General features: G+C 46.9%; 10 protein-coding genes across 10 annotated transcripts; 4 read left to right on the top strand and 6 right to left on the bottom strand.

Annotated features, from left to right (window-relative positions):
• Positions 1-157: 157 nt before the first annotated feature.
• On the bottom strand, positions 158-2816 carry HD556DRAFT_1351017 (uncharacterized protein). Its single transcript, XM_041302371.1, has 8 exons — positions 2793-2816; positions 2118-2716; positions 1581-2061; positions 1366-1532; positions 1184-1311; positions 1016-1134; positions 351-967; positions 158-287 (listed from the first exon to the last, which is right to left on the bottom strand). Exons 2-7 carry the CDS (start codon positions 2547-2549, stop codon positions 570-572), a joined length of 1725 nt encoding a protein of 574 aa, XP_041163210.1. The 5' UTR covers positions 2550-2716; positions 2793-2816; the 3' UTR covers positions 158-287; positions 351-569.
• On the bottom strand, positions 2816-3942 carry HD556DRAFT_1461811 (uncharacterized protein; the record flags this gene model as incomplete). Its single annotated transcript, XM_041308267.1, has 2 exons — positions 2816-3504; positions 3585-3942. 2 exons carry the CDS (start codon positions 3940-3942, stop codon positions 3083-3085), a joined length of 780 nt encoding a protein of 259 aa, XP_041163209.1. The 3' UTR covers positions 2816-3082.
• A 789-nt stretch (positions 3943-4731) lies between these two features.
• HD556DRAFT_1351004 (cytochrome oxidase c subunit VIb-domain-containing protein) lies at positions 4732-5348 on the bottom strand. Its single transcript, XM_041302370.1, has 2 exons — positions 5097-5348; positions 4732-5041 (listed from the first exon to the last, which is right to left on the bottom strand). Exons 1-2 carry the CDS (start codon positions 5286-5288, stop codon positions 4943-4945), a joined length of 291 nt encoding a protein of 96 aa, XP_041163208.1. The 5' UTR covers positions 5289-5348; the 3' UTR covers positions 4732-4942.
• An 8-nt stretch (positions 5349-5356) lies between these two features.
• HD556DRAFT_1351002 (rab-GTPase-TBC domain-containing protein) lies at positions 5357-9632 on the top strand. The gene is made up of 5 exons (XM_041302369.1): positions 5357-6242; positions 6294-8695; positions 8751-9051; positions 9100-9279; positions 9330-9632. The coding sequence occupies exons 1-5, from the start codon at positions 5454-5456 to the stop codon at positions 9420-9422; spliced, it is 3765 nt and encodes a 1254-aa protein (XP_041163207.1). The 5' UTR covers positions 5357-5453; the 3' UTR covers positions 9423-9632.
• Positions 9633-10978: 1346 nt separating this feature from the next.
• HD556DRAFT_1232437 (cyclophilin-like domain-containing protein) lies at positions 10979-11277 on the top strand (the record flags this gene model as incomplete). Its single annotated transcript, XM_041297509.1, has 2 exons — positions 10979-11143; positions 11197-11277. Coding segments are annotated over 2 exons (246 nt in total), but the record flags the coding sequence as incomplete, so codon positions are not given.
• A 194-nt stretch (positions 11278-11471) lies between these two features.
• On the bottom strand, positions 11472-12554 carry HD556DRAFT_188467 (uncharacterized protein). The gene is made up of 4 exons (XM_041309843.1): positions 12512-12554; positions 12432-12460; positions 11795-11856; positions 11472-11736 (listed from the first exon to the last, which is right to left on the bottom strand). The coding sequence occupies exons 1-4, from the start codon at positions 12520-12522 to the stop codon at positions 11569-11571; spliced, it is 270 nt and encodes an 89-aa protein (XP_041163205.1). The 5' UTR covers positions 12523-12554; the 3' UTR covers positions 11472-11568.
• A 265-nt stretch (positions 12555-12819) lies between these two features.
• On the top strand, positions 12820-13681 carry HD556DRAFT_1305981 (uncharacterized protein; the record flags this gene model as incomplete). The annotated part of the gene is made up of 5 exons (XM_041299855.1): positions 12820-12888; positions 12991-13050; positions 13098-13305; positions 13520-13610; positions 13642-13681. 5 exons carry the CDS (start codon positions 12820-12822, stop codon positions 13679-13681), a joined length of 468 nt encoding a protein of 155 aa, XP_041163204.1.
• Positions 13682-16563: 2882 nt separating this feature from the next.
• HD556DRAFT_1305980 (uncharacterized protein) lies at positions 16564-18177 on the bottom strand (the record flags this gene model as incomplete). Its single annotated transcript, XM_041299854.1, has 7 exons — positions 16564-16767; positions 16896-16961; positions 17081-17146; positions 17533-17654; positions 17696-17867; positions 17934-17979; positions 18023-18177. The coding sequence occupies 7 exons, from the start codon at positions 18175-18177 to the stop codon at positions 16564-16566; spliced, it is 831 nt and encodes a 276-aa protein (XP_041163203.1).
• A 458-nt stretch (positions 18178-18635) lies between these two features.
• On the bottom strand, positions 18636-22997 carry HD556DRAFT_1305979 (uncharacterized protein; the record flags this gene model as incomplete). Its single annotated transcript, XM_041299853.1, has 17 exons — positions 18636-18788; positions 18874-18933; positions 18967-19215; positions 19277-19341; positions 19373-19420; positions 19501-19519; positions 19786-19882; positions 19932-20029; positions 20078-20216; positions 20265-20333; positions 20505-20522; positions 20658-21168; positions 21227-21512; positions 21572-22258; positions 22361-22364; positions 22497-22894; positions 22947-22997. The coding sequence occupies 17 exons, from the start codon at positions 22995-22997 to the stop codon at positions 18636-18638; spliced, it is 2952 nt and encodes a 983-aa protein (XP_041163202.1).
• Positions 22998-24253: 1256 nt separating this feature from the next.
• Positions 24254-24777, top strand: HD556DRAFT_1305978 (uncharacterized protein; the record flags this gene model as incomplete). The annotated part of the gene is made up of 2 exons (XM_041299852.1): positions 24254-24484; positions 24550-24777. The coding sequence occupies 2 exons, from the start codon at positions 24254-24256 to the stop codon at positions 24775-24777; spliced, it is 459 nt and encodes a 152-aa protein (XP_041163201.1).
• Between the last annotated feature and the right edge of the window lie 1836 nt (positions 24778-26613).

Below are 26613 nucleotides of genomic sequence, written 5' to 3'. Positions count from 1 at the left end.
ATCAACGAGGACAATCTAGCTCTTGATATATCAAACACTTGTTTCAGAAGAACACCGTGACCAACTTGAATCCAGAGGACCTGCGCCCATGTTTGCAGCCCCAGCCTACTTCGTTCTCCGATTCAACCTGTACTCAAGGCTCAGATCACACATCATATGTATGTATGACAAGATGTCGGATGCAAAATCTGTATCTAGATCTATCGTTGCAACGTTGCCCCAATGCTACGAGTTTCTTTTTCCCAGTCAATCGTTGTTAACCCACGTTAACTTTTTCGTAGCCTGAGTAAGTAGTGAGTCAGTACATCCGATTCAATCGCAAACTTATCAGCTTAAAAAACTCATCAAGGCCGCTAATTGGAGAATAAGGGCACTGATGACACCAATGGCCGTGTAAAACACCTCCCACGCATAGATCTCTACATACGATTACGTAGATCAAACACAGGACAAGAGGTAGAACAACGAAATCAATATTATCGCCGAAAACCAAGGATGATCCCCATAGAGTGGCAACAAGATAAGCCTGCATACAGAACACGCAATCTAGAAAAATAGGTTTCGTACACTCAACCAGTAGCCAGCCTAACCGTGTACTTCTCCCAACTTGGAAAGATGAACGACTCTGTCCTTGTTTTGAGATCCTTCGACTTCAGTTCTGTCGAGGCCTTCCCAGCAGACATCAGCGGAACTTCATAGGACACTGGGATCGAGGAAACTTTAATTTTCCTATCATCATTGCTGGACCGAGGAAACGGTAATTGTTTTGGTTGCTTCAGTTTGGGTAAATGCAGGTGGTCATATAGTGAACCGGCATTTCGAGGGGCTGGTGAAGTACTGGAGGAGGACGTTGCAAGAGATGAAGATGAAGGAGCTAAACGTGATGAATCGTTGGGCGGAAGAATGGATAGCAGTTCATCCAACGCTTCACTGTTTGAAGGCTGTATTTTCAGTGCCGCACGTAAATCTAACAGCAGCTTAGTACATCGGAAAGGTAATTCAAAAACACACCCACCCTGCACAGCGTCATCTAGCTTACCCAACATTCGACGCGCTTTCGAGCGTCTATAATAACCTTTTATGCTTCGATGTTGTCCCAAGGCTTTTGTACATGCTTCTTCGGCTTCAAGCCAGCTATGAATTGTCTGAGAATTAGGTACACATCTGAAGGACTGCGACATACTCGCTGAGCTTTAGGTGGGCCGCAGCAAGGTTGAGTTGATAATGAGGCAGTTCTGGTTCAATTGAATGTGCTGCCTTGTAATGTTTTACGGCGCGTTGATACTCGCCTCGCCGGAACGCGGCGTTACCCTACAACCATGCACATGAGTTTTATTATGCTGTGTTTTTCGGAACAATACTCACGAATTCCTTCTCTCTTTCTGCCTTGATGAACCTGATTTCCATCATTTGAGCAATGGTCATTTCGGACCCAAAACTATCCCCTTCTTCAGAATCGCTCCCGCCAAAATCAAGATCGATATCCCATATATCCTCTTCTTCTTCAGTCTCCCAACCCAACACGCCGCTTCCTATAGGCCATGTCACACATTTATAATTACATTGCTTAAATGACATACCTCGCCCATCCCATTCTCTTTGCTTACCAGATCTAACACCACTCCCTTCCTCATCTTCCCGTACCGTCTTTTCACAGACCTCGCCCAGGTGATCCGTAGAGCATCCACAATCGCACCACTTCGTTGTAAGCTTCTCCCGAAGCACACAGCCGTATCCACTGACATCAAACTCCCGGGTCACTCGCCAGAGAGTTTGAGCAAGCCTTTCATATCCCGTGCGTACTTTCATGCGCCACTGATGATCCCATCCAGGAGGAGGGGTGGACCTTAACGGGGACTTTTCCCCGTACTTCAACTCGCACGCCTCTTCCAAGGCCTCCAAGCCTTCTGTAAGGGCGCCGAGATGCGGTGGTTTAGTAAATGTCGCGTGCGGCATCGCCTCCAGGGAGTCCATGTGCACCTTTAGCGAGTCGTAGTGAGGAAGTAGTCGAAGAGAGTGTAGACCACGCTTCCGGCATACAGGAACATTGTTAGAAAGCGCCTAAGACAGTTAATAATCAGCCTTCGCTAATACATGGAATGAGATCGAAACCGCACAAATTCTCTCAAAGCTGTATAAGACCACAAAACACTCTTCGTCGAAACCCGTTCTCCAGCCTGTCGCAAGTCCATACTAACGACGGAACGGAAGAAGTCCTTAATTTCCTCATTATCCGCATTATAGGCGACCCAGCTGGGCCCGCCGACAGTAATACACCGCATCATGAACGTGGGTAAGTGAATAAGAGCGACACAGAATATGTGTGTTGAAAACAGGCGCGCGATATCTTGCTCGAAGCGGATCAGGAAGATCTTCGCGATGGCGCGCTCCAGCTGCGAGACTGCTGACATGGCATTTGTAATCGTCTTGTCAAGGTGATTGGGGAGCTTTTGGTGGCGATTGTTGTCTTTCCCGGACTGAATCGTGGCAGCGGCCTTTTTCTTGGGGTTTGTCGTCCTCTTCTTCACATGTGAGTACTTTGCAGGCATGACGAACAGCTCACTCGGTGAGAGTGAAATAGAATATATGCCTGTTGGAACTGGAGGGTGATTATTGTGCTCCTGTCGTGTGAGTACAGGATAATAGCCGCCTGATTTGAATCCTCGATGCTAAAGCAGCAGATAAGTCCTGCTTTAATGCGCGGGTTTAAAGTATCCTGATGGTAGAGAAACAAGCCATTGTCAGTAAACTTTGAAGACATTTCACGGTATATCAACATGCAGATATCTCACCGCTGGGGACGAATGAAAGCGACCTGTAACTTATTAGCAGCGTCACTGAGCAGAGCAACTGCTCTAATATTACATAATATTGCCTATTTTGGATGCTGTTCTCCTAACCCTCGGCGACTCGTGTCAGAATCATAGAGAATGTATTAAATTAAGTAGAACTAAATGTTGCCAACTAAAAAGTTACAAACAACGAGGTGTGTGAAGTACGAGGCAAGTAATACAAGTCTAGGTAATAAGAATACAAGGTGAATTACATACAGTACAGTAGGATCACAATAAAGCGGCAACAATTAAATCCCGGTAGTCAATTGCACAGCAGGCTCGTTCTGGAGCCAATCAACGTGGAACTGGCGCCAATCCGACACACCGTCAAGATTTAGTTCTGTAACATCAGCATTCTCTCCATTGTCCTGGGCCTCCAATTCTGGACTTGATTCTTCCAGCATCCACGCAGGATCGATACGTTCCCTGCGCTCGCGCCGGTAGTGCCCAGAAAATCGACAAGAAGGCAGAGGCATAGTTTGGGTCGAGAGCGGACGCTCGCGACGGAGTGGTCTATAGAAGGTATCTAGATCATTTGACAAAGAGAGGAAAGACTCTTCTTTGGGTGGAAGAGGCGATGGGTCCCCTAGGTTCACATAAAACGATTTTGATTGAGGCGATGAAGAAAACGGATCTCCCAAGTCCATGATGGGCAAAGGTAGACCATCAGCTCCATCTTGGCTGTGTGATTTAACATCAGTGCCCAAATCAGTGGTATCTGCAGAAAGTGTGCGCACATCAACTTCTGACGACCATGGATGTTATCAAAGAAGTTCCCTCCCTTTCCACAGGGCTCACACAGCTCATTGGTGGAGCATACGAACATAGATGAAGGTCGTGGACGCACACCTTTTTCCGCGCAAGGTGGACACAGACTAGATTTGGATGTGGGGGGACTCTTAGTTGAGGTACCTCGTTTGAGCAGACAAGATGACAAAGAGAGAGAATATCTCCGTTTTGTCTTTTCCGGTGAAGAAATTGGGGCTGTAGACTGAGCTCGGGTGCGCGTGCCTATGAAGGAGCGGAGGGAGATAGCTCGCAGCCCTGAGTGAAACAGGCTGGAGTATTCCATGCCCGATGCCCAGTCTTTAGCCTTCAACCAAGACATCAATATCCAAGCCCGTGACGACAGCCGAATATGAGAGGGGGTTAAGGTCCAAGCAGATCAAGAAACGGCAGGATATATGTACCCATAGTTGAAGCTCAGTCAATCATCCCGATGAACCTGAACATTATTAGAAACGAAACAGCATCAGCTGATGAGTGCCAAGTATAGTCTGCTCCATCCTGTGCTTGGAAATCACAGATGGAGCTCGTACTGCCTGAGCTGGCGCAAATCAGCCTGGGGTTATTCGTGTGAACATCAGGTAAACGCCTCGAAGTAGGTGGCACAGGTGAGATCTGGTAGGAAGATATGGGAAGAAAATCTGTAAACGTTATGAGAACGCTGGGTTGGTGGCATCTGCAACCCAGTGTGTAATACCAGAAGTAGCCACAAAGCAGAACTTGATGATGTTTCATCATTCTCGGAAGAGAACATTAGCTGGCTAATATAAACTTCAGGCTACTTATTCGGCGTAGAATGAGTTGAAAATCACATATTTGCAAGCGTAGCATGAACTGTTGTACCACTTGGGTCATAAGGGGTCCGGGATAGAACAACGCGGTTGTCAACTGTTATCGATAATCATTTTGAAATTGGTGTGTTGTAAGTGCCTTCAGGTGTGATGTCTCGGATGCGAAGATCAAAATCAACACTGCGTTAGTTACACTTGGTGGGCGATGTCCTTTATATAGCACAGCAACGGTTCGGAGGACGCAGTATAAGGATAGTTCCTTCATGAGAAAATGGGCACATGATGAAACAACCGAGTCATCCGATATCAAGAACGCCACTCTTGATGATGATTGAATGGTATCTTAAAATTAAGGAATTGGGAATTAGAAGTAATCTGCTTGTTTCATGCGAAAGAATGTAACCACGGACCACAGCTTGCAAAATTCGGGGGTGGATGAGTCAGGCCCGAGGTGGTGCTGTGATGCAAAATGATTCATCATAAGTATTCTGCCTAAATGGATTGACCAGAATTTCTCGTACGCAAGCAGAACTATAGTTTGCGATTAGCTTCCTGCGATTGGAGCTGAGACTGTGCAAGCATATCCTTCTGTTTCTCAGCGAGAACCCTCCTTTTGTTGAAATAATCAATCTGATGCTTAGTGGTCAGATCAACTAGATGCGAACAGTTGGATCATCATACTCACCCAGCTTTTGGCACAGCTCTTTTCGTACTGAAACTTTGATTTGGTGCATGCTGTCCCTTCTTCTCCAGCAGTCAGAACACCAGCGCTATCCAGGCATTCAAAGTATTGGTCACGACTTTCCCAGCATTTCTGGCGGTCCTGCCTTGTTGCAGCTGGAGATTGTTCAGAGTTTGAACGACTAAACCAGCTCATCGACGAAATTATGTTACTTTAAGACTTGATTCGACGAGGAGTCTGCGAGTCACATAAGTTTGTCCCACGGTCCAACACACTCTCCTTCTCTTGATCTTGAGTCATTTCTTTAGCAAAGGCTAGCCAGCCTGGAATAATGCCAAGTTTCAATTGGAATCTAAGCGAATGAATCCACAGGTCCCGCCCGTCAGTACTCCTGTGCATTTGCACCCTCTCTCCCCGAACGAAATTTCGTCACGAGGGCGCAGAACGCGTGGAGCTCAGGATGTAGATGAAACGCGGTCCCCTAACAATTATCTTACTCTAAAAACTCAGTCAGAGACACTAGCGGAACCAGAAACCAAGGGCGCCAATATCCGAACAAATTGGGACGGCAGCGTTCGCGGATTTGGCCAGCCTGATGCGGCGAGCGGGTCCAGCGGAGAACTAGTGACAGGTCGTGGAATGTCTTCCAACTCGCTTTCGACACTTTGGGATAGACCAGTGCACCAAGTGCCGCGATTTATCATTGGACCTGTTGATAACAATTTCCTTGTTCCTCCAGGCTCCCTCCCTCCGAGGACTGCTCTTTCAGATGGCACCCCAGAGGTATCCCCGTCAGTGACTGCACAAGTACTTGCCAACAAGTGGCACGAGTACTCAGATGAGGCCATCCAGGCTGCAATATCCAGATTTACTGTCGCAGAGTCCCCGTCAGATGTTGACACTCATCCATACCATACAGCACTTCGTGTGCTTTCATCGACTCTCCATAGTTTGTCAAGGGTCAGAATAGAGCTTGAAGAACATAGGAAATTGTTGCAAGAGAAGGAGGCAGCGCGCAAAGAGCGTGCTGAAACTTTGTTATCGGAGCTGCTACCCTCTGAACGAGAGGTGGCAAAGCGGGTCATACAATCAATCTTCCCTGGCGATGCCGAGACGCGCCATCGAGTTCAACGTCATGGAAGCCTTTCTGTGCGTTGGTATACTTTGATTGCACCCTATTCGCTCTGATATGTTACACAGTCACTCAAGACATCGTTGACGGAAGCTATCGAGGATGACACTTTACTTTCACGCAGCGTTCCGGATGATACTATGACTCCTTTGGCATCGACTTACATCGTCACATCTGCACAATCTCCCCAAACCAGTGAAGTGCCATACGTTGAACCGGGGGCAACCGTCGATAGGATAGGGTCCACGGCAGCTGATAAATCTGTGGCTATATCAGCCCCCGAAGCCACTGTACCTCCCGTTGCCACGGTTGCCGAGGCTGTCACAGAACATGTAGCTCCTATTCATCATGCCAGGAATGATAGAGCGTCTTGGATGGGTACCTGGTGGCAGAAGGGGAAACACAAACACCATCGGGTGCTGACCACGACCTCGGTAAAGGAAACTTCTGAAGTTCCTGCAAAGCAACCATCTCTATATTCATCCCCACATTCTCAATCCCTTTCCTCCGTTACTCCGACTATCCCAAACAGTTTTTCACGCAAGAAAACTAGCAGAAGCATGTTTGAGAGTTTGGGTATTTCTATACTCAACCCTCCCACATCATCCTCTTCTGCCACGAGACTACCATCGACTTCGAAACCTGTAGCGGAGCCATCATATAAAGTCCGCATAGATGACACAAAGTCTTCTGTAAGCTCTTCCCCTGCGTTGAGTACATTTTCTGCTCCTGCACCTGTTACGCCACATTTAGCAGCTGTCGGAGTCTCGTATCCAAGATCAGGGAGTTCTACTACTTCTCCCTCCTTGACCGAAGAAAAGCCGCCGCAGGGCGCATCACTCCGTGCCATTGCCCATGCTATTCGAGTTATGACCTCGGATCCAGGTAGCATTTTGACTGATCACGGCCGAGAGACAAGCCCTCTGATTGCTCAATTGGCCCTTGAACTTGTTAAGCGTGCACGAGACGAGCATGTATCATTCCGCGAACCCCAGAAGCTTCGAGAGAAGAGAGAGCATAGGTCAGGTAAGGCTGAGATAGGAGACCAAATAACCGCGCACGCAACCCTCAGTCATATCGAGGGCCCAGATGCAAGCACGGCTCTGAACCGCACGTTGACTGCGCAAGGTAAAGCCGTGCGTACAACTAGGTCACGGGGAGCAAATATAATTTCGCCTTTCACGTCACCTCTGTTCGGTTCCTTCATGCCACATCATAAGAAATCCTTACCTGCTATGGAAGCAAGCGCGAAAATATTAAGCGAGGGCACGATGTCCACTGCACGACCGAGTAATATTCCCGTGCAGCAGCAACACTCGGCGAACAAACCCGGTTCAGTCGCTTTAGAGTCCATTATACCTGCGACTGCGAAGCCTCCAACTCATTACCTTTCGCGCACGTACACCCCTCTCACTGCTCCGCACTTCAACTTCACCATTCCTATTCCTCTTCCTACCAGTGCGTCTCGGTTCACAGTTTACCGCGATGACGAAAGCAAACAGCCTCTTACGGATCGTTATGGCTTCATGTACGACGTGTCACAGTACGATGTCTTGCTACTCATTCGGGCAAAGGAATGTGGCAACACCGCACCTGCCTGCCTGACTGGCGTCAAAATTGCTGACCGCAAGGAAAGTAACTCTTGGTCAGACGACGATGACGACAACCAGAAGAATGTGATTGAGATCGTTAAGGATTCTTGCATTTGCGATGGAGAAGGCAATCCGATATCACCGGTTTTATCTGGTCCTGCTAATAGCAAGGCAGGAGCAGCATCAACCCCTCCAGAAAGCAGCAGTCCTTCGCGTCATTCCCGCGCTGCTTCATTATCATCTTCCCGGCCCCGCTCCACCACTGTCACGTCGATAGCTACACCTCTTGCTGTACCCACGCTTCACTCTAGCACTGCGATTCTGACTGTGACCCAGTCCACACCTCGCCATGTCTGCGCTAATGTTATCCGACATCTTCTCGATGACATGACCACGAATCATGATCAGAATCAGAACGCCAAGAGGAAAGAGTGGGATGTATTTGTGAAGCAACGTAGCAAAGTCAAATTGCCCAAGAATATCCTGCCTACGGTTACGAACTCTGGCGGCGGTGCTGCCGCTCTTCTTGGCTTGGGTACTTCAGTCGAGGAAGAAGAATTATCCCATTCAGAGGGCCTCATTGGTTTCGCTCAACTGGGCCTGTCGTCGAATACGCATGAGAGGAAAGAATTTGATCGGTTGGTGCGAGGAGGTATACCCCTAGTGTACCGATCCAAGCTCTGGCTGGAATGCAGCGGAGGCTTGGATATGCGGGAACCTGGAATTTTTGGCGACTTGCTGGCTCATGTCGACGAGCACAACTTGGTTTGCGTGGAAATTGAGAAGGATGTTGGTAGGACTATGCCACTCAACGTCTTTTTTGGAGGTGACGGCGCAGGAGTTGACAAGCTTCGTCGCGTGCTCAGAGCATATAGTCAGTGAGTGTCACACCATCGTGTCAATCTGGTACGTCTGTTAACATGACGTCCTCAGCCGCAACCCTGCTGTGGGGTATTGCCAGGGCATGAACCTCGTAACTTCGACTTTGTTGCTAGTGCATGCCGATGAAGAAGAGGCGTTTTGGGTGCTCTCAGCAATCATCGAACGGATACTTCCGGATGACTTTTTTTCGCCTTCGCTTTTACCATCTCGTGCATGTCCCCTTGTTCTCCTTGAATACGTGCAGGAGACCATGCCTAGGCTTTACACACATTTGACCGCCCTTGGCGTCGACCTTCCAGCCATCTGCTTCTCTTGGTTTTTGTCGCTCTTCACGGATTGCCTTCCAATAGAGGTAAGTAGCATATATGCGTTCGCGCTATGTTATCTGACTCTTCAATAGACGCTTTTCAGAGTGTGGGATGTCTTTCTCGTTGATGGACTCGATGTTCTCTTCCGCATCGCCTTAGGCATCCTTCGCAGCAACGAACAGGAGCTGATAGAATGTGAATCCAACTCCGCTGTTTATGTATCTTTAGAGAACCTGCCTACCAGGATGTGGCAATCCGATAAACTACTTCAGGCAAGTCCTCGGCTGCTCTTCACATCTTTACCCTGACCGATTGGGATTAGCTGGAGCTTGACCTTAGAAACACGATCTCGCACGCAGATCTTCTCAGGAGACGAGAAATACACGTTGTTGCACTCAAGCATCTTATGGCATAGCTATTGTTTCAATTGTTGTTGCTCAGCATATCATGTGTCACTTGAAATACAGTTCAGATGGATGTAGCTGCTGGACTGAAGTGTTACCTTGTTTACCAAGGTCACTAGAACCGATAATTGTGGCTGAAAAAAGGCCAAAGTATCTACACATGTGAAACTATTGACAAATCAATCATCTATCCAATCATAATGGTGCTTGCACACCTGGTCACACATGACCTTTTTTCGAATCACTTTCGCTTGTGTCTATAATGGCATTACTGATGTGTTTGACCTTGTGAATGATAGTTGGTAAATGAGTACGCGGGGGTGAAAGGTACCTGTCGTCTTTTAACAGACTTCGGTGTGACTGATTCTGAAATTGTACTACGTTTGATCTGTGAAATCATATCTTGTCTTGATGTCTTTATGCGGAGTTGGGGTTCTGGCGTGACCTAGCGCCGCTATAGGATAAGCACTAGTTTGATCTATTTGCTCGCGAGCTCGCATAGGTGTCAAACTGCACCTCAGCTGGACGTGTGGTGCCGGTTCCTTCCGTGCGTTCAGGAACCGGCACCTTTCCATCAGTGAATTCATGAGTTCGTGATATTGTAGCCATGATAACTATAGAAATATATAATTCTGCTGTTGCCAAATATCACTATTTATACACCAGTAATTTTGACTTGCTCATATATAAGCATGAATCAATGCAAATCTACGCTACAATGAGGAATTGGTGACAACATTGGGACATTGGGACATTACCGCCAGCAAGGAATCATGGCATAATTGTGTTCAATTTGTTAAACATGCTCATCTGCTGTAATTTAATCTTTCAACAACAAACCTATTTATGACTTTATCATGGAAAGAAGTACTAGCAGTGGATATCAAATATATATTCACATTGGAATCTACGACAATGTTATGACATCGTACAACCACAGCCTAAAAATGAACAGTGAGTGATTGTGTCTGGTTTTTTAAGCATCCGCGTTTTCCATCAGCTGTGTTTTGCATTACCTGGCAAGGGATGGCTATGTAATCTGCGTAATATTGCTACCATACTGGAACACAATGTACGGCCAAAGTGCCTTTCACACTGGTAGAGCAGTTCTCACAGCCGGCCTTCACAATGAGAAAGCCGCTACTTCGCTTATGTTAGCTTTATCGTAACGACGGCGACCTGCCAGTCCCAGACTCTGCCCGGCTGTATCAGTACCCCTGCGCGCTGTGCAAAGCTCTGGTGAACATACCTATGTCTCGCCTCGTCTCAATTACTCAGCTCAGAACTTTGGGTGTCCTGAGAGCAAACCAGATACATTCAAATGACTATTTTTTTAAACATAAGCCACAACAGCCTGAGTCCGTCTATCATGAAACAGATGTGGGGTGCGAAGAACCAAATAAAGAGAACAAACCAATCAGTCCGCAGATTAGTTTGACAATGAATACCCATTGGCCTACATCGCACATCAAACATTTGCAGACATCGGCAAAAGTGATGGCCATGATGGACGCATCAGGCAGTACCTGGATTGATTTTAACATTACCTGATAGATATGCGAGCCATGCCATAGACAACAAGCCATCTGGACGTATAACATTCAAGCTATACGACGTTGTCGTCCCGAAGACCGCAAAGAATTTCAGAGAGCTTGCTACGGACCAACACGGCTTCGGCTATGCTAGAGGCACTTTTCACCGTGTCATCCCTGCTGTAATCATATTCTTCCTCGTTGACACCTCCTATGGCTGATGAGTATGACTTTTTATAGTTTACACTTCAAGGGGGGTGATTTCACGCGGCACGATGGTAGTATGGGTGGGAAGTCGATATACGGCGAGAAGTTTGCAGGTCGGTGCCTTTGAAGTTCACCAGCCGCATAGCGGCCTAGGGGGTCAGGTAAATCAGACAGGCGTCTATGATCTGCAGTGGAGTACTTACGTGCATTCCTAGCCTCCTCCGCCTCACCAAATAGGTCATTTAATGTGTCAAGGGCGCCACCACTGCATTTGATGGCTTCCATTGGATAGTTGTCAGTGGCCATGTCGTCTAGAGGCCGATGATCAAAAGTTCGCCCTGGCTCTCGTCCTTCTCAGGAAACTCGACGGTTTCCTTCGTGATTTTCTTGATGGGAGAACGGTTGGTACTAGCGGTCTCTAAGAAGGGTCGTCTCCAACCGCTCGGGCGGGGCCATGGTTTTGACCATGTGAAATGATACTAGGTTCAACCTTGTCCTGCACTACAGCCAACAAAGACTTTGTTCCAGTAGAAAGCTTTCCGGTAACGATCAAGATTATCGGAACATAGTAAGTGGCGTGATAATCCTGGACTAAGATCAGAAGGACGTTAGTGAAGGATGGACGCCAAGAGGGATTGATTCACTTTGCTCGACAGAGAGTGCCCTAAGTGCTGACATGAGTCCACCGGTTTCGCTACGATAGGCACTCCCAAGTAGGGATCACCAGGGGTAAACCCCTGGGTATCATGAGCCCAACCCACACCCCTACCCCTGGAGGGTCTTACCCCTCAGACCAAGGGTAAGGGTAACCCAGGGGTATTATAAGGGTACAAGGGTATCACAAGGGTACAGGGGTATTGTCACCATCTTGGCTAGAAGAGACATAGTAGGCTGACTTTAATTTATGCCTCTTTAGTCCTAGCCAAGTATGTAGATGAGACTCAAACCATGGGCAAGTAACTCTTGTACATTATGAACCATCTAAACTAACTTAAATGTTTCCTTTGATTATATTTTACTTATATCTTACTCAAATAATAGCCAACTCACAATATAAGATCACAATAAGCCTAATAACCATTATACTGTTGATAACTTCAAAATTTTATACTTATCCATCACTCCTATGATAATCAATTTGGGGATATATTATCCCTAGGCCCAGGGGTACTACCAATTGTCCGGGGGTACAGGGGTCTCCAGATCCAAACCCATACCCCTACCCTCAAGTACCCTTACCCCCGACCCCCAGGGGTTGCCCATACCCCTGCTGATCCCTACTCCCAAGGGGGTACAAGAGACGTTGTGAGCTGAAAGGTGAACATGAGCAGTAAAAACAATGGTATAGCATAATGACGGACCGAAGGCCCATAAGATCGCGTGACGTATTTTCGTGGCCCTGCACACTCGCGGAAAGGTTAGTGGTGCGGTGGCAGACAATCGTATCACATACCTAGAAATTTACTTCACCAGAAGACAATCACAACTCGCCCTTTGCACTAAGGTTGTTGGATACAGCACATTGAACTGAGAATTGAGCGGAGATTGGAGGGCCGTGACAATGATTGTGACGTGTCACACTCATCGTAAACACTCAGTGCCGTAATACTAGTATCATAAGTGCTCGATATCCGCAGAGTCTGACAATTCTATTGATTCCAGTTTTATCATGCAAAACTACCTCAACGAACTCAGAAATGTAGTAAATGGAAACAGAGAAGGAGGAGGAAATGATCAGGTACATTATCAGCGGCTAATCAAACTTGATCTATACTGATGTACTATCCCGTCGTGGCCTGCACACTCACAACAACTACCCCGTCGTACATGCTTACAACAGCAGCGTCCGAATCGCTCGTCGCCTCGTGAGGTATCATTCACCATACCAGAGGAGCAGCTGGTGAGTAAAGATGTACATACAACAGGCAAAGTTTGATTTTTTTTCAGGAAATTATTTACGAGACTTGGGCGATCGCGCGTGCCCGCGTGCGCCAACAGGTTTATCAACAAGAACGGCCGTCTGCGCCGTTCCCGCGGCCACCACTGTGGAGAGAGGAAATGCGCGCGATGATCATTCTTTGGATTGCAAGAGAACGGCGCTTGTTTGAGCGGGAAATGAGGGAGATTGAATACCTGTTGGGACTTAGAGGTGCACGTTAGCACGTTACGGTTTGAATGTACGAATATATGTAGCCCCTGATGTGTGTCAATCGACAAGCTACAAATTCTCAAACATATCGCACCTTGCGGAATGAAGTATCCATGATAGACAGTCATCATTCGTGGCGACGTGGGGGATACCTGTGTCATTCATATTAAGTCCGTTACTTACAACATATAGTCCGTACGATACATACTTAATGGTACAGCGGGGTGCCACCGGAGAACTTCACAGAGAACAGCCTCGATATATGGCAGTGATGCTCTGTCCTCGAAATTCGGCAGCCTGACCGTCGGCTTGTGTGTGCGCTTGTACTTCTGGGTTTTGCAGCATCGTCAAGATGAAAATAAACATGGTAGATGAGGTCTGAGAGAAAAACTGTTAGCAACATTTTTGTAAGCGCGATATGGCTTACTGTCTCCGAGGCAGCTAAGAGGGAAACAATAATGTGACACCAATTTGCCTTGAAATAAATCATGAGGATTAGTTTTGTGTATACTGCAGAACCATATCCAATGTCTTACCGCACGTAGCACCTAATACCCCTAATAGTTGTTAGACGTATTGAAAATTCGAAAATTTCGGGAGCTAACCTTCGAGGGGAGTCTTATGCTTGACTGAACATCATTTGGGTCAAAAAGTGCGTCGACACCTGAGTCATGGAATGAGCGCACAGGTAACATAAGGTCAAACAAACGACTCTTACCCCGAGAGTGCACGTAACCTAGGGCGTTGGATAAGTCCTTGGGTAGTCTTCCCCCTGCAAAGATTCTGAATCGCGTCGACGAACTCTCCTGGCCAAAATAATCAGGCCGCGCCTCATCCATGCCTGAAGTACACATTATACGGAGTCTTGGTCGTCCCACAAATTGTCTTAGATAGATGAGTCGCCCTCAAGTAATTTGAGAATAACGTGTGCGTTCTATTTTGAAAGAATCGATGGCACCCTTGTCACCCGGGACGGGGTGCGAAGCTATCGTCTGATATTGTAGTTTAGCCATGCAGCAACCACAATACAAAACCACGTGCTAACTTACTTACAAAGTCATAGAACATTTCGCAAGGGTGTCCAGGGAAGATAGAATGGAAGCACCCAATATGATGTAATCCGGAGTGAGGCACTGATCCTGTAAATGGTGAGGCACAATTCAACCACATGCAAATAGACCTACCAATGGAGGCACCGGCGGGCTGGGGTTCTTGGAAGGTCTTGTGTACCTCATGGATGTGCGCTCTGCGTCATACCTATACTCCAAACATAGGCAATCATGAGATATTTTGTTTTGAAGAACTCACAGAAAATATCAAAACACATTCTCCTTTGGCAGGATATCTGCAAGAACCTTGTCAATGACAATGACTTGTGTTGAGAAGGAGCCTCAATAGTACTATCATGATGAATAGACTGAGACGGAATCAAACTCCAAGACAATGTATCATAATATATAGGAAGGGTTTTCGTCACATTGGAATATATGACCATGTAAATGCACCGCATCAACATCCTTGAGACAGTGAAATATTACTGTGCGGGTTAGGTCTGTACGAACTAGATCTTTTCTTTCGAGAGATTCTAGTACGGCTGAATTGTTGATGCAAGAACGCACTGGTCCACTGATGAATAGTTGAAGCTTCGAAGCTCAATGTGCCATCCCTATCAGGTATTTTGAGCGCTGCCTCTTGCAAACCGGATGTTCCTCTTGCTGCACCTATCACCGCGAAAAAACCCTCCAAAACAGGGATATCTGGCGCAGAAAGGAATGCCAAGCATGTGGACAGTAAACCGTCACATCCTGTTCTGACAACTTCCTAACTATAGTTCTCCAGAGTCTTGGGTATATACACATGGCTACCTGTTGGCATAGATCAGTCAAGGCACCAGCCACGAAATTTGAATTGAACAGACGACTCACCCTTATGGGGTTTGGGGTGGAATGTCTTGCTGAATGACTGGTAAACGCCTTAGTTGAAGAGTCGACGATATATTTTTAATCTCGAGAGAATGAGGTGCGGTGATTGTCTGTCGATGAAAGCACATTTCCAAACGAGTGCAGGAAGTGGAAGCTGATATCGCACCTGTAGTATCCTTGTCTAAGACGCATGCCCATCGCCGAGAGGTAACAGCTCATCGAAAGCCTGGAGGCATCGCAGAGATGCCATTGACAGACAGGAAACCAGGGATAATGGAAAAGGACGATGGCGATTGGTTGCCAGTATGAAAACAGGCTGGATAATCATCACCTTCGATGTCCTTTGCTGAGGAACATCATAATGACTTGGAGGTGTTCACAACTTTGTGACAACCCTACAGAAATGTTGTCGCGCACTGTGTTGGTTCAATCTGCTCGAGTCATCATGCGATCGATAACTGTTACGGACTAGGATAGTTTGAGCTCTCCCTAGGCGGATTGCCTAATCTGATAGCGGGCTCGCTATTGGAGAGACGGGGATCTTCTCTCGAATGAGAGGTTCGGGGTTTCCACTAAAGGTAGCGTCGGCTTTCCTTTAGGTGCGGCTTAGACTGAGTGATTGGGATATTCACACAGAGGAAGTTCTGATGAAAACCTAGTAGAATCAAGTAGGGAATATACATGATTCTGTCTGCTCTATATACTGTCGTCCGTGTGCACAGACCAATACTACGTTCGGTAGGTAGGTATAAGTGTGTCCATACAAGGGCATCTTATCTGATGCCATGCGGGCGATTATCTATACACGAGGCTTACCATGCCTCTTCTATCTGTCCTCAAGGCGTAGCATGCCTTGGAGTCTAACTGCGCATGCTGCGGCATGCGGCTTCTCTTCTGATCATGAAGCAGAGCTTCTCCATGATCCGGGTCGAGGACCATCTAGGTCCGTCCAGATGTTGCCTAGGCTGGTCTAGGTCATCTAACGGCATCCAGGCCGTTCTAGGCGTCTCTACGAGTCTCCGTTGAGTCGGTAAGTCTTCCAATGACGGTGTATAGGTGGGATAGGAGCTAAGGTCATGATGACCTCCGTAGGAGGGGTTCTCAGTTACATGTTATTGTAACAATAACAAACGGAGCAAACAAGGTAATACACTTGCAAACGAAAAAGCTGTGATGATTGTCCGGTCCCCGACTCCGACTCCGGCCCCTGATAAGCCTGGGTTACTCAGATCAGAGAAAGTACTGGTGAACAAATTATAATATTTTTTGACATATACTAAAGCCCAGTCCGACGACATAAACTATTATGCTATGTGCCTGACTGATCTAGCAGGAGGTTGTCCTACAATGATAGCGGACAAATTTGCATAGTGGTTTCTACAGTGATCAACTCTTCGGCCTCGAGATCATTGCCATTGGTATGGGTAGGCCCGTTGATGCGAGCCCTCTTCTTTGCCTGACTTGCAGAATCCGCTGTAATGTTATATTGAGCGAATTGCGCAGGTGCAACAGTGGTGAAGTACTTATTGAAGTATGCCTTGAGACACTTTGTAGACTGTATAGTCGGCTCAAGGGCGGATTGTCCAGATGTTTCCGAGTCAGTGCGTGATTCAGACATCTTGGATGCGCCTGCTACAGAGCAACCAATATGATCATGTGAAAGGAGCAATTTACCTCCTGCAGTTGTTGGCATCCACCTCCAAGCGGGAATAAGGTCTTCCATGTCTGAACTTGTGAGTGCTGGTTTGATATCAATAAGTAGTACTGGCAGGAGGCTTCACACGGCGTGACCGCTACTGCTGAATCTGCGTTACATCTGGCACCTAGTGCACTATTTTCTTTGCCCTGGTCAGACTCACCACCGGCAGCAGCCGCGCCTGCCACTGCTCCATCGGCAGATCCATCGCCAACAAGATCTTTAGTTCCTATAATGTAGGTGTATCAGCTGCCGAAAGAATGGTAACTACGGTAGATGCTTACCAGCTTGTCTCAGTCCGCGATGTCCTGGTCGCACTCAGTGTGTGTGAGAGAGTGAATGAGTCGGAAATGACTCAAGTGACACGGGGTCATCAACACCCAGATTGGGTGGTTCAATATCGTGTGTTATCGTAGAATGGTGCACAATAGGCTGTGAGTGTGGCCACCGCGATTCCAAAGGCGTAGGCAGGCTAGCATCATACTCAAAAGCTGTCAATATTTGAAGTCGCAACATGTGCGCCTGTGTCGCCATTGGAACTATAGGTGTGGGTTACCCATACTGCATGAGTCACATTATTATGCTGAGAGGATTATTACGCATGCATAGACTTACAATCGTGTTTGGATCTTCTAGGCCTTGTATGATCAGAATCATAAGATCGACGGCATCCTTGTCATTAAATTTCATACTGTCATCGCCCTTGCATGCAAATGTGTGGAGTTGATCTTTAGTTCCTAACAAGGAAGGGGTGTTGGGATTGAGGGCAGTGTGATACCTGGCAAGGCATCACATCGTTCGGAGGCTCTTAAAAATGTGAAGTCGGTCTGATCCGCACGCTTCCTTAGGTAACAGCGTCGATGAGCAAAAATCCACATGTAATGAGCATTGATTGGAATACGAAGAGTGATGGACGCGAGTGCGAATACAATCGAGGGGTGGTTCTGGAACTGGATGCGTGTGCATCACGCTTGTGAATAGGTGATCCGAGAAAAAAAAGCAGTATAACAACACACCTTGATTATCAGAACTTGAATGAGATCAGATGAGAATTGGATGGGGCTATAAATACATGATTTTGAAATGTTAATGATGCGCGAGTTACCTGTTTGCGACCAGTAGTACTCCAAGCTCTGCCCCCTGCGGCTGTTCATCCTTGTCCATAGGCATAGGCGCAGAGTCCGATATGCTGCAGAGCTTGAGGGTCCACCTAGTAGAACTAGTGAGGCACCAGGTAGCACCGTCCCAACAGTGGAGCATTGTCGTTCATGTCACCGGCTCCTTCATTCTCCTCCTCGTGGTCTGTTTCGAGGATGGACCGATATCTCAGTATACCACTCATTTAGCTATCCGTTATAAGAGAGAGCTGCTGTGCCACCCACCAGGAATTCTTTCTGGTCTTCCCGCGTCGACTTGTTGTCAAAATGGCCGGCTTGGGTGACCTCGTTGTTGATATCAAGCTTGCCATACCGGCGCAAGCATACACGACTTCTTCCACACTCTCCTACGTGACGAATCAAAGGATGTTGGTCTGGCCGATATGGTGAGCAGAATATCGAGCCTGAAGATCAGCGTGGGGATTCCTGAGGCATTTATCATCACTATGTCTATTCAAATCATAACCAGAAGCTTATTCACCAGCTATTTAGGCTTATCGAAGCTGCAAATATACGCGTCAGAATGAAGAACGATGCAATCACAAGAGATAACGCACATGATCACCGTATCTGCAGTCTGTAATTGAGTCCCAAACCACCAGCTCCTGTAGACAGGATGAATACTTTGATATCCGAATCCTTCGTATTGAACTGCTGTATACTGGCATGCAAGGCACGCTCCTCCGACTTTGTGCCACCATCAAGTCGAAGATGCTTCCAGCCCATCATTTAGAAGAAAATAAGGACCTGATAAATACAGTGATCAGTACAGCTGAGACGATTATAGGATGTGACGCACCCTGTGATCCATTGCAAAGAACTTGGGAAGGATACATGACAAGAGCTCAAGTTTTCCAGCCTATTTACCATCGATGAGCCTGCTGGGATTGACCTTGTCCTCAACGCCCTCAAACAAGAACGGATGCTTGTGCAACCCTGCCCGTTGGGAGAAGATGGCGATGTTGAGGAAGACATTATAGGAACATCTTGCAATGAATGTGGTCTCGCATCTGATCCTCGACACTTCCGTGACAAATAAGGCGATATATCTAGGAAGAGGTTTGTAGAATGAGTTGTGACATACAATCGGACACACCTTGACGCTTTTCGTCTGACCAATGCGATGGGCCTGAGCAATAGCCTGTAAATCGTTCTGTGAATGGTTTAACGGACATCAAGTAGATCTACCACAGAACACTCACTTGAGGATTCCAATCACAGTCACACATGACCGTGACGACGGTTGATGCTTTTGGAAGGTTTATACCTACCCAAGTGTAAATCAGAACTTTACGAACAATACTTATCCACCCGCTTTGGTTGAGACAAGGAAGACTTATGATATGCTAAGCGTTTTTCAGCACAAGAAATATGATGATTAAAATCAAGACCTTACTAAGAGATTTCTCTTATTAAAACTACAGACAATAGGCATCAGCGAGCAGCTAGCAAAGAAAATCATCCGCCGTCAGTTTGATATCAAGATTCCGCCGAGGGCAGCCTGGGGTTGTCCACCATTCAGCCGAGCGTATGGTATTGACTGCAGTTCCATCATCCTCCAGGGGATCAAGCATGCTAATACCCTTGCATCAAAGCGTAATCAACGAGAAGTGCAATTTCCCTTTACCTTGTCCATTGCTACGACCGCTCGTTAGTCTCGGGCTGGCGCAGGTATTTTGTTTTGAAGAACTCACAGAAAATATCAACACACGTTCTCCTTTGGGAAGCATATCGGCAAGAACCCTGTCAATGACAATGACTCGTGTTGAGGAGGAGCCTCAGTAGTACTACTATCATCGGATGAAGAGCTTGAGACGGAACCATAAAGACAAACAACCACACGAAACTGCATAGAACCTGAAATTCTGGCACAGAACGCAAGTGCTAATCAATGATTGCTCGCTGTCGAGAGAGAGAGGTACACCAGAAACTTTGAGAATTTTGGCTAGAAACAACTGTGACTTTGAATCAAGATTGAAAATGAACAATTGGAGAGAACACACAAGAGTTGTTGTACTATGTGCCGCGTCAAGTTGAAGGATCCGAGTCAGAGGGCCACGGTGCACGGGCACTAACATCTCCAGGAATGCTGAACATGAAATTGTGCCTACTGAGGTGAATGGGTTAAACTGTCCTGTTCGCCTAAATCAAGTGACAAACTAATGACCCAGATCATCAGGCGCGCATGACCTTTGGATCTCCGGCTGAGGAAGTTCGGAAGTGGCCGTCATGATCGGGTAATATGTTCCTAGTATGTGCCTGGACACGAGTCATCTTACAAAACCTGACTAGGCCACCGAAGTCAGCGATTGTCTGAACGCCCACATCAAACCGTTCAATTGTTTGTGTCCCGATAAATATTGTTTTTGTGTGTAAGTAGAAATGTGATACCATAGCCAAAATGAAGGAAATCTCACACCGGCAGCAGACCGTGTGTCCGAACTAGTGCTAGTAACGGTAGTAAAGATGTTCAAGCTACTAGTAACGCATATGTGAAGAGGAAAAGTAGAACTGTAACAAAGGAGAGGAAAACTTTAACACATAGTTGCCAATCTATCATTGGTGGAAGCCTTGAATTCGGACCATCTCTTTGATAGCTGTGCATCAGTGTAGATGTGGTCTTGGATATAGGGTTTGAGTTTGTCATAGACATGTTTGAAAGCCTGAGCCGAAAACTCGATATCGGTAAGTTTTCCCCCCAAGAGCTCCAGCAAAACACAATATACTGCTGCAGCAGCAGTACAAAACAAATTATCTAGGTCTGTGATGTAGTGTCGGTACTTGAGTTCCGACACTACACCCAGAACAATGTCCCAGATCACCTCGTGCTCAAATGCATACAATATGCCGGTTACCTCATCCACCCCGAAAATATATCTCAGGGGGAACGTCTTGTCGAAGATGAGGCTTGCGATCTCACGTTTCTTCAGCTCTGCTTCAGAAATGCGGGAGAAAGCTGACGGACGCAGTTTGTACCCTCGTTCCACTTTGTGTCGTGCAAGCCTCTTGCACGTTGCCATTATGCACTTGCTGGGAGCCGAGAGTTGCATGTACAGGGTGCCTGCATTCTCGCTTGTCCAGTCGTCACTGAACTCTGTTGACCCAAAGCGAAAACATTAGTTATCTTTCGAGAACTTTGGGGACCTGCTTACGTCGAACTTCAGCGACCTGCTTGCTTCGAACTTCGGCATCCTGCCCATCATCATCCTTGAGACAGTGAAATATTACTGTGCGGGTTAGCTCTGTATGAACGAGATCCTCTCTTTCAAGAGATTCTAGTATGGCTGAATCGTTGATGATGATTCGAATGATACTAATCTCCGCAGATCTGACGATCTGCTCATGTATTGGGTCAGTCCCATCATACGTGAGGGGCGGTAGCGTGACTGATGACGGCAGTAAAGGTTCAGTCACGTCTGGATGAAAAGACGCTGCAGACTATTGTTTGATCCTTTTCAGTGAGTCCAGAGACCAATTTATAAACAAGAAACACTCACCTGTGATGCTCGACTCGACCGAGCCTTTCGCCGCGACCGCTTTTGTGGCTGACCCGAGCAATCAATAATATGTAGTTGTTCTTGACGTCTTTTGAAGGTCTGCCGACTTTTGGACGCCAACGAGCTGCGATTACTGACAGGTGTCGGGTCTATGATAGGCGGTATGTCCCCTGCCGCCGATGGCAACGTAGAACTACCGTCCATAGACAACGTTGGCACAGGGAAATTATGGAAGTGATAGCCAATGTTGTGTTGTGGCACAGGGAAGGGATTTAAACCCAGGTGAGGGAAATAGTTGTTGATCTGCGAAATTTCCGAGCCGTAGTAGGTACTAATGTTCTGCATTGCCGGGAATGGTGGGTTTACTAGATCAGGACCCGTAAGATGGGAGTTGTTGTCTATCGGGACTTGGGGGTAGTCCTGAGGTGGCAAAAGGATGGGTTCGTTAGGGGTGTCGTAGATGTCGTTATGTAGAGGTGTGTCATAGTAGATATTGGATCGGGATGCGCCATAAAAATCGGGCGCGGGTGGGCCATCATGATGATGATAAGAGTTATTCTCATGATCATAGGCAGTGGAATCGAGCGGACAACAACCGCGATGGACAAGCAGATTGGGAATAGGGCGCGACTGTGAGTGATGCTCAGCGTTCATGGTGGTGGACGACTCCTCATGGTAACCAGGAGGCTGCATTGTAGATAGTGGGTGAAAGCAGTCCCAAGAATCAGCTTCTTTTCAACCCATTTCAATTGAATCAGAGATGTCTGCGATAGGAAAAGTTTCATTTACGAAACTGCGACACTATTGTACAAAAAAAACGAAGCACGAGGATAGTTCAGATCGAATGTTTGAGTATATAGCTGGGTACATCTATTCTAAAGAGAACGTCAATGATGTAAATTATCACTTGATAAAATCTACTTACCACGCATGGGCTCGGATGGCATTCAATATGTCGGGATCCTGCACCTTTCGACAGTTTAAAACACTGAGCTCGTCATCAACACTACGGATAGCATTCCTGCTTTCATTGCAAGCCACAACAAGAGCGTCGGGATCTCCATGAGCAGTAGACAATGACTCCCGGTCAAGTAACATATTGAGTAACCATTGCGATTCTTTCTCTGCCCCCCGGAACCTACCCTCTGCTTCACGAGACAATGAAATCGAGAAAGTCTCCAGCCTGTTTGATACTTCGACCTGCCATTGTTTCGCATAGTATTCCATACGAAGCAACTCGCGAACGGCCTCCTTGTAATGGACAGCACAACGGAAGGAGTGATTGCTCATTCCCTCTACGTATGTTAGAAACGTTCGCTTAGACTAGAAAATATGATGCATGTCATAAATATTATGAATTTGGTGTATAGCATACCTCGTGGCTCATAGGTTCCAATGGGTCGTTGTAGATATGTCTGAGCAACATTGTCTCAAATTGGTGCTTCTCTTGGAGAGACAGTGACGGGAGATAGGGATGCGACCTAAGAGCACGGCTTGATCCAGCCCCAGGAGAAGTATGAGCACGGACGCGTGATCTGGCCCCAGGAGATGTGTAGGCTCGGGCGCCGTGTCTGTTGCCGGAATGCGTAGGACTTGGTGTCAGAGGATGATCATGCTCTGGATCCGAGTCTGTCGTTGTTATATTTAAGTCTTATGCACAATATGATCATGAGTTCTAAATACCTGACTCAGTCAATCTGATTGACGGGGGAGAGCTCGGAGGTGAGATTGAATGAGATGAACTCAGTACAGGAGGAGGTGAGCTTGAACTCAAAGGTAGAAGTGAACTTAAACTTGAAAGAGGTGAGCTTGGCTCGTGGCTGGAAATGGTGGGAGTGTAGGGACAAGGGCTCTGAAGCTTGGGTGTGGAAGAACGTAGACTCAGGAGGTCAAGATCACAGGGAGAGTTAACAGCGACCGAAACTAGTGAATGCATTTTTTCAGCGGGGAGTTACTTAGTCGGAAGGGGGCGGCTGCATAGCGTGAGTACTAGGTAAGCGATTAGTAAATAGGAATCGGAGTTTGAAAGCTTCTTCACTGATGCATTTTCGAAGCACGATTTGCAGGTCTTGAGGACAGTAGATAATTTAGATGTAGCTGACAGGCTGTACTACATAGTAGTAAGTACTACTACTATTCCATGCGGAGTGGATAAGTGCTTACACTGAGACTGGTCTCGCGAATCAACCAGGTTGTTAAAAAATTGTGATTTGTGATAAGTATTAGTCCCTGTTGAACACGCGCGCAGTGCATGTGCCATTTTTGGTATGTGCTGAGTCTCAATATTATGCTTCTTGACGGTTCATACTTGTAGCGCTATACCATTTTTGGTATCAGCTGAGTTTCAAAATACATGCGGCTTGGTACTGATCATCTACATGGATCTACAGCCTTCTACAGCCCACTCGTTGGATAGTCGCATCAAATCACTCGATGGTTTTCACAAAAATCTAGTACTTTTGATACTAAACTTGATGGGAACCATAAAAATTGAGTTATATATTCAAATTGAACGCCCTGCAAGTCGGGTTAGCATACTACCGAACCCAACGGCTAAGGCTAGTATGAAGTGCATATACTGCTCTTCCGTCATCGCTACGTCATGACACAGCTATAAAAGCTCACCAGTTTCGAGGCCTTGTGGAATGGTAACACCAGCTACTAGTAGCAGCTACTCGAAGTATGTCATATTCTTCGCATCCTTGTAATCAGTCCTCTTGGGCAAAGGAAACGACGACCCAGGACTCCGACTCGGAGTCCCTGTCAGCCGCATTGACAGGCTCTGGCGTTCGGACAGATACTGAATTTTCAATGAACTCCGAACCAGACTCACTGGCAGGTAACAACTTTCCTGGCCATTCCTACACTTCCCAATACCAAAATGCGGGGCAGCTTCTGCATGACCGAGAAGTAGTAAGTACTCACTGACACCTTTTGTGGGCTGCCACGGCATGCTGACTGGCAACGTTTCTGGTAAGGTTATACCTCCAAATTATACCGCACCAGCCGCTGTGAGGCGCATCTGCAGGGAGAAGACAGGCACTGACTGGCAGACGGTCTTTGATGTTATTAAATACGGTGAAGACAACGCATGCAGAATGGACTTCAGCGGCAGTGATTGTAGACATGAGCCCAAAACGGAGAGCCGGTTCAACGTGGTTGACTCGGATGGCAAGCCTAGTAAGGATGTGGACATGTTTGCTTGAGGAGTGGCGGCGCCGATCAGCAAATCGGTGAGAAGAAGATGTCGTAATATATAGGAAAGGTTTTTATCACATTGATGATTGGAGTATCAAGCAATATATGACCATCGCAATCAGCTCGTCAGCAAGAACTCACCGGTCCACTGATGCCCCGAGAGTTGGACGTAGGGAAGACATCCATGATGTCACCACTTTGTGTCATTACCAAGGTTGTCTGGGACCACTGTTGTGAACTTCGAGAGGAATGTCTTCAACAAATTGACTGACCTCGAAAACGTTGGGTGGGCGGGCCTTGGATATACGAGAGCAAGCTTGGCGAGGTAGCCAGATACGCAGCCGCCTTCTCAATGTCCCGATAGCTCATGGGCTTGAGCAGGACAAACTCCAAAGCTGAGCAAGGACTCGGAAACAGCCGCCAGGACTACTACTAGTACATCGTCCTGAGAGGTCGCGGCTTTCTGCCTTTAGCGGATGCCATTAGCATGGCGCAGAACGTAAGAATCAAATGGCTCTCTGGGTCGTTGTATGCCGCCTCTTGTGTTGGGCTTTCTCCTAGCAGAAACTTGTCTGATATTCTGTCCATGACACGTCTAGACAAGGTGGGGGTATAGAGGCTCATATCGATCATTTACATCGGCATTTGTATACTCATGTTCCGGTTAAGCTGTGATGCGTTGCCGTGGGAAAGTGCATGACACTATGATGTAGGACACATCAAGGACACATAGTATGTGGCCTTGAGTCCTACTCCTAGAGGCCTCATTCATTCATGAACAGCAGTGAGTGCGTACATGGACCCTAGAGTGCTGTATTTACTTCTCACCATATTTACAGTCTCTGGACTAATGTCAACCTCCACGCTTAGTACTTACTATGCCTCATCAGTGTCGCGGCGTCACACCTAATCATACTACCGCATGCCGTGTCAAACCCCATCATGATCCTGTGCATCAGTACTTCATTGACTGTCCGTGTGACTCAGGTATATTTTAAATCTGTTGCGATAACTAATTTTATAACAGTGTCTCACCTCAAGTTCATCCTAATCCGGACTTGAACCAATATGGTGCAGGGACATTCTGTGATAGACTACATCTTGCGTTCGAAGAAGAACCTAGAGGCCTGAGTGCATACACCATACCATTGTGTCGCAATATCTCATCTCACAAGTATGCCAAAATCGCACGGTAGTACTACTTCTCCGAGAACGTTCCGTGTGCTTCCGGTGGAGTCGAAAAATGGCTCGGTGGCATGCCTTTGGTGCACGCTTTCACTCTCATTGTTACTCATCGAAAGGCCGATGATTTCAAAAATGTGTCCAAGCTCGGAACGAGGAATCGAACAATGCCGCATCAGTAGACCGGTGAGTTTTTGCTGGCGATTATGCTGATTGCGGTGTATTTACATGGTCATATATTGCTTTATATTCCAATGTGATGAAAACATTTCCTGGGGAGGTTTGGACGCTGGTCGACGGAATGTGTATGTCAGCATTTCTAATGAATGGGCCGGGGTTCTTGGAAGTCTGCGAGAGTGAACTTGAAGTGAGCAAAACATTACCTGGTCTATTCTATAGATTTCTAACTTGTGTGATTGACAGCGCGGCCCCTTATTCAATGATAACTCTGATGCTACATCTTCAGAGTCTGCAGATGAGTTATCCAAAGTTGTGGTTCCTGCTACCTCATGCGGCACTAGCCTTGTTCGGTTCATGTTAATATCCAAATGTGGTATCTCTCCCTGCTACCATTAATGGTATATGCTTTTTAGCGAACTAGCCTGGTCCCAACAATATATAAGCTCGAGCTCGCCAGATCTATTCTTCATCTCCCGCCCTTT

Source organism: Suillus plorans (genome assembly GCF_016647745.1).
Source record: "Suillus plorans strain S12 chromosome Unknown HD556scaffold_13, whole genome shotgun sequence".
Classification (NCBI taxonomy): Eukaryota; Fungi; Basidiomycota; class Agaricomycetes; order Boletales; family Suillaceae; genus Suillus; species Suillus plorans.
The sequence above is the reverse complement of the archived record's forward strand: the minus strand, read 5'-3'. Positions and strand labels throughout refer to the sequence as shown.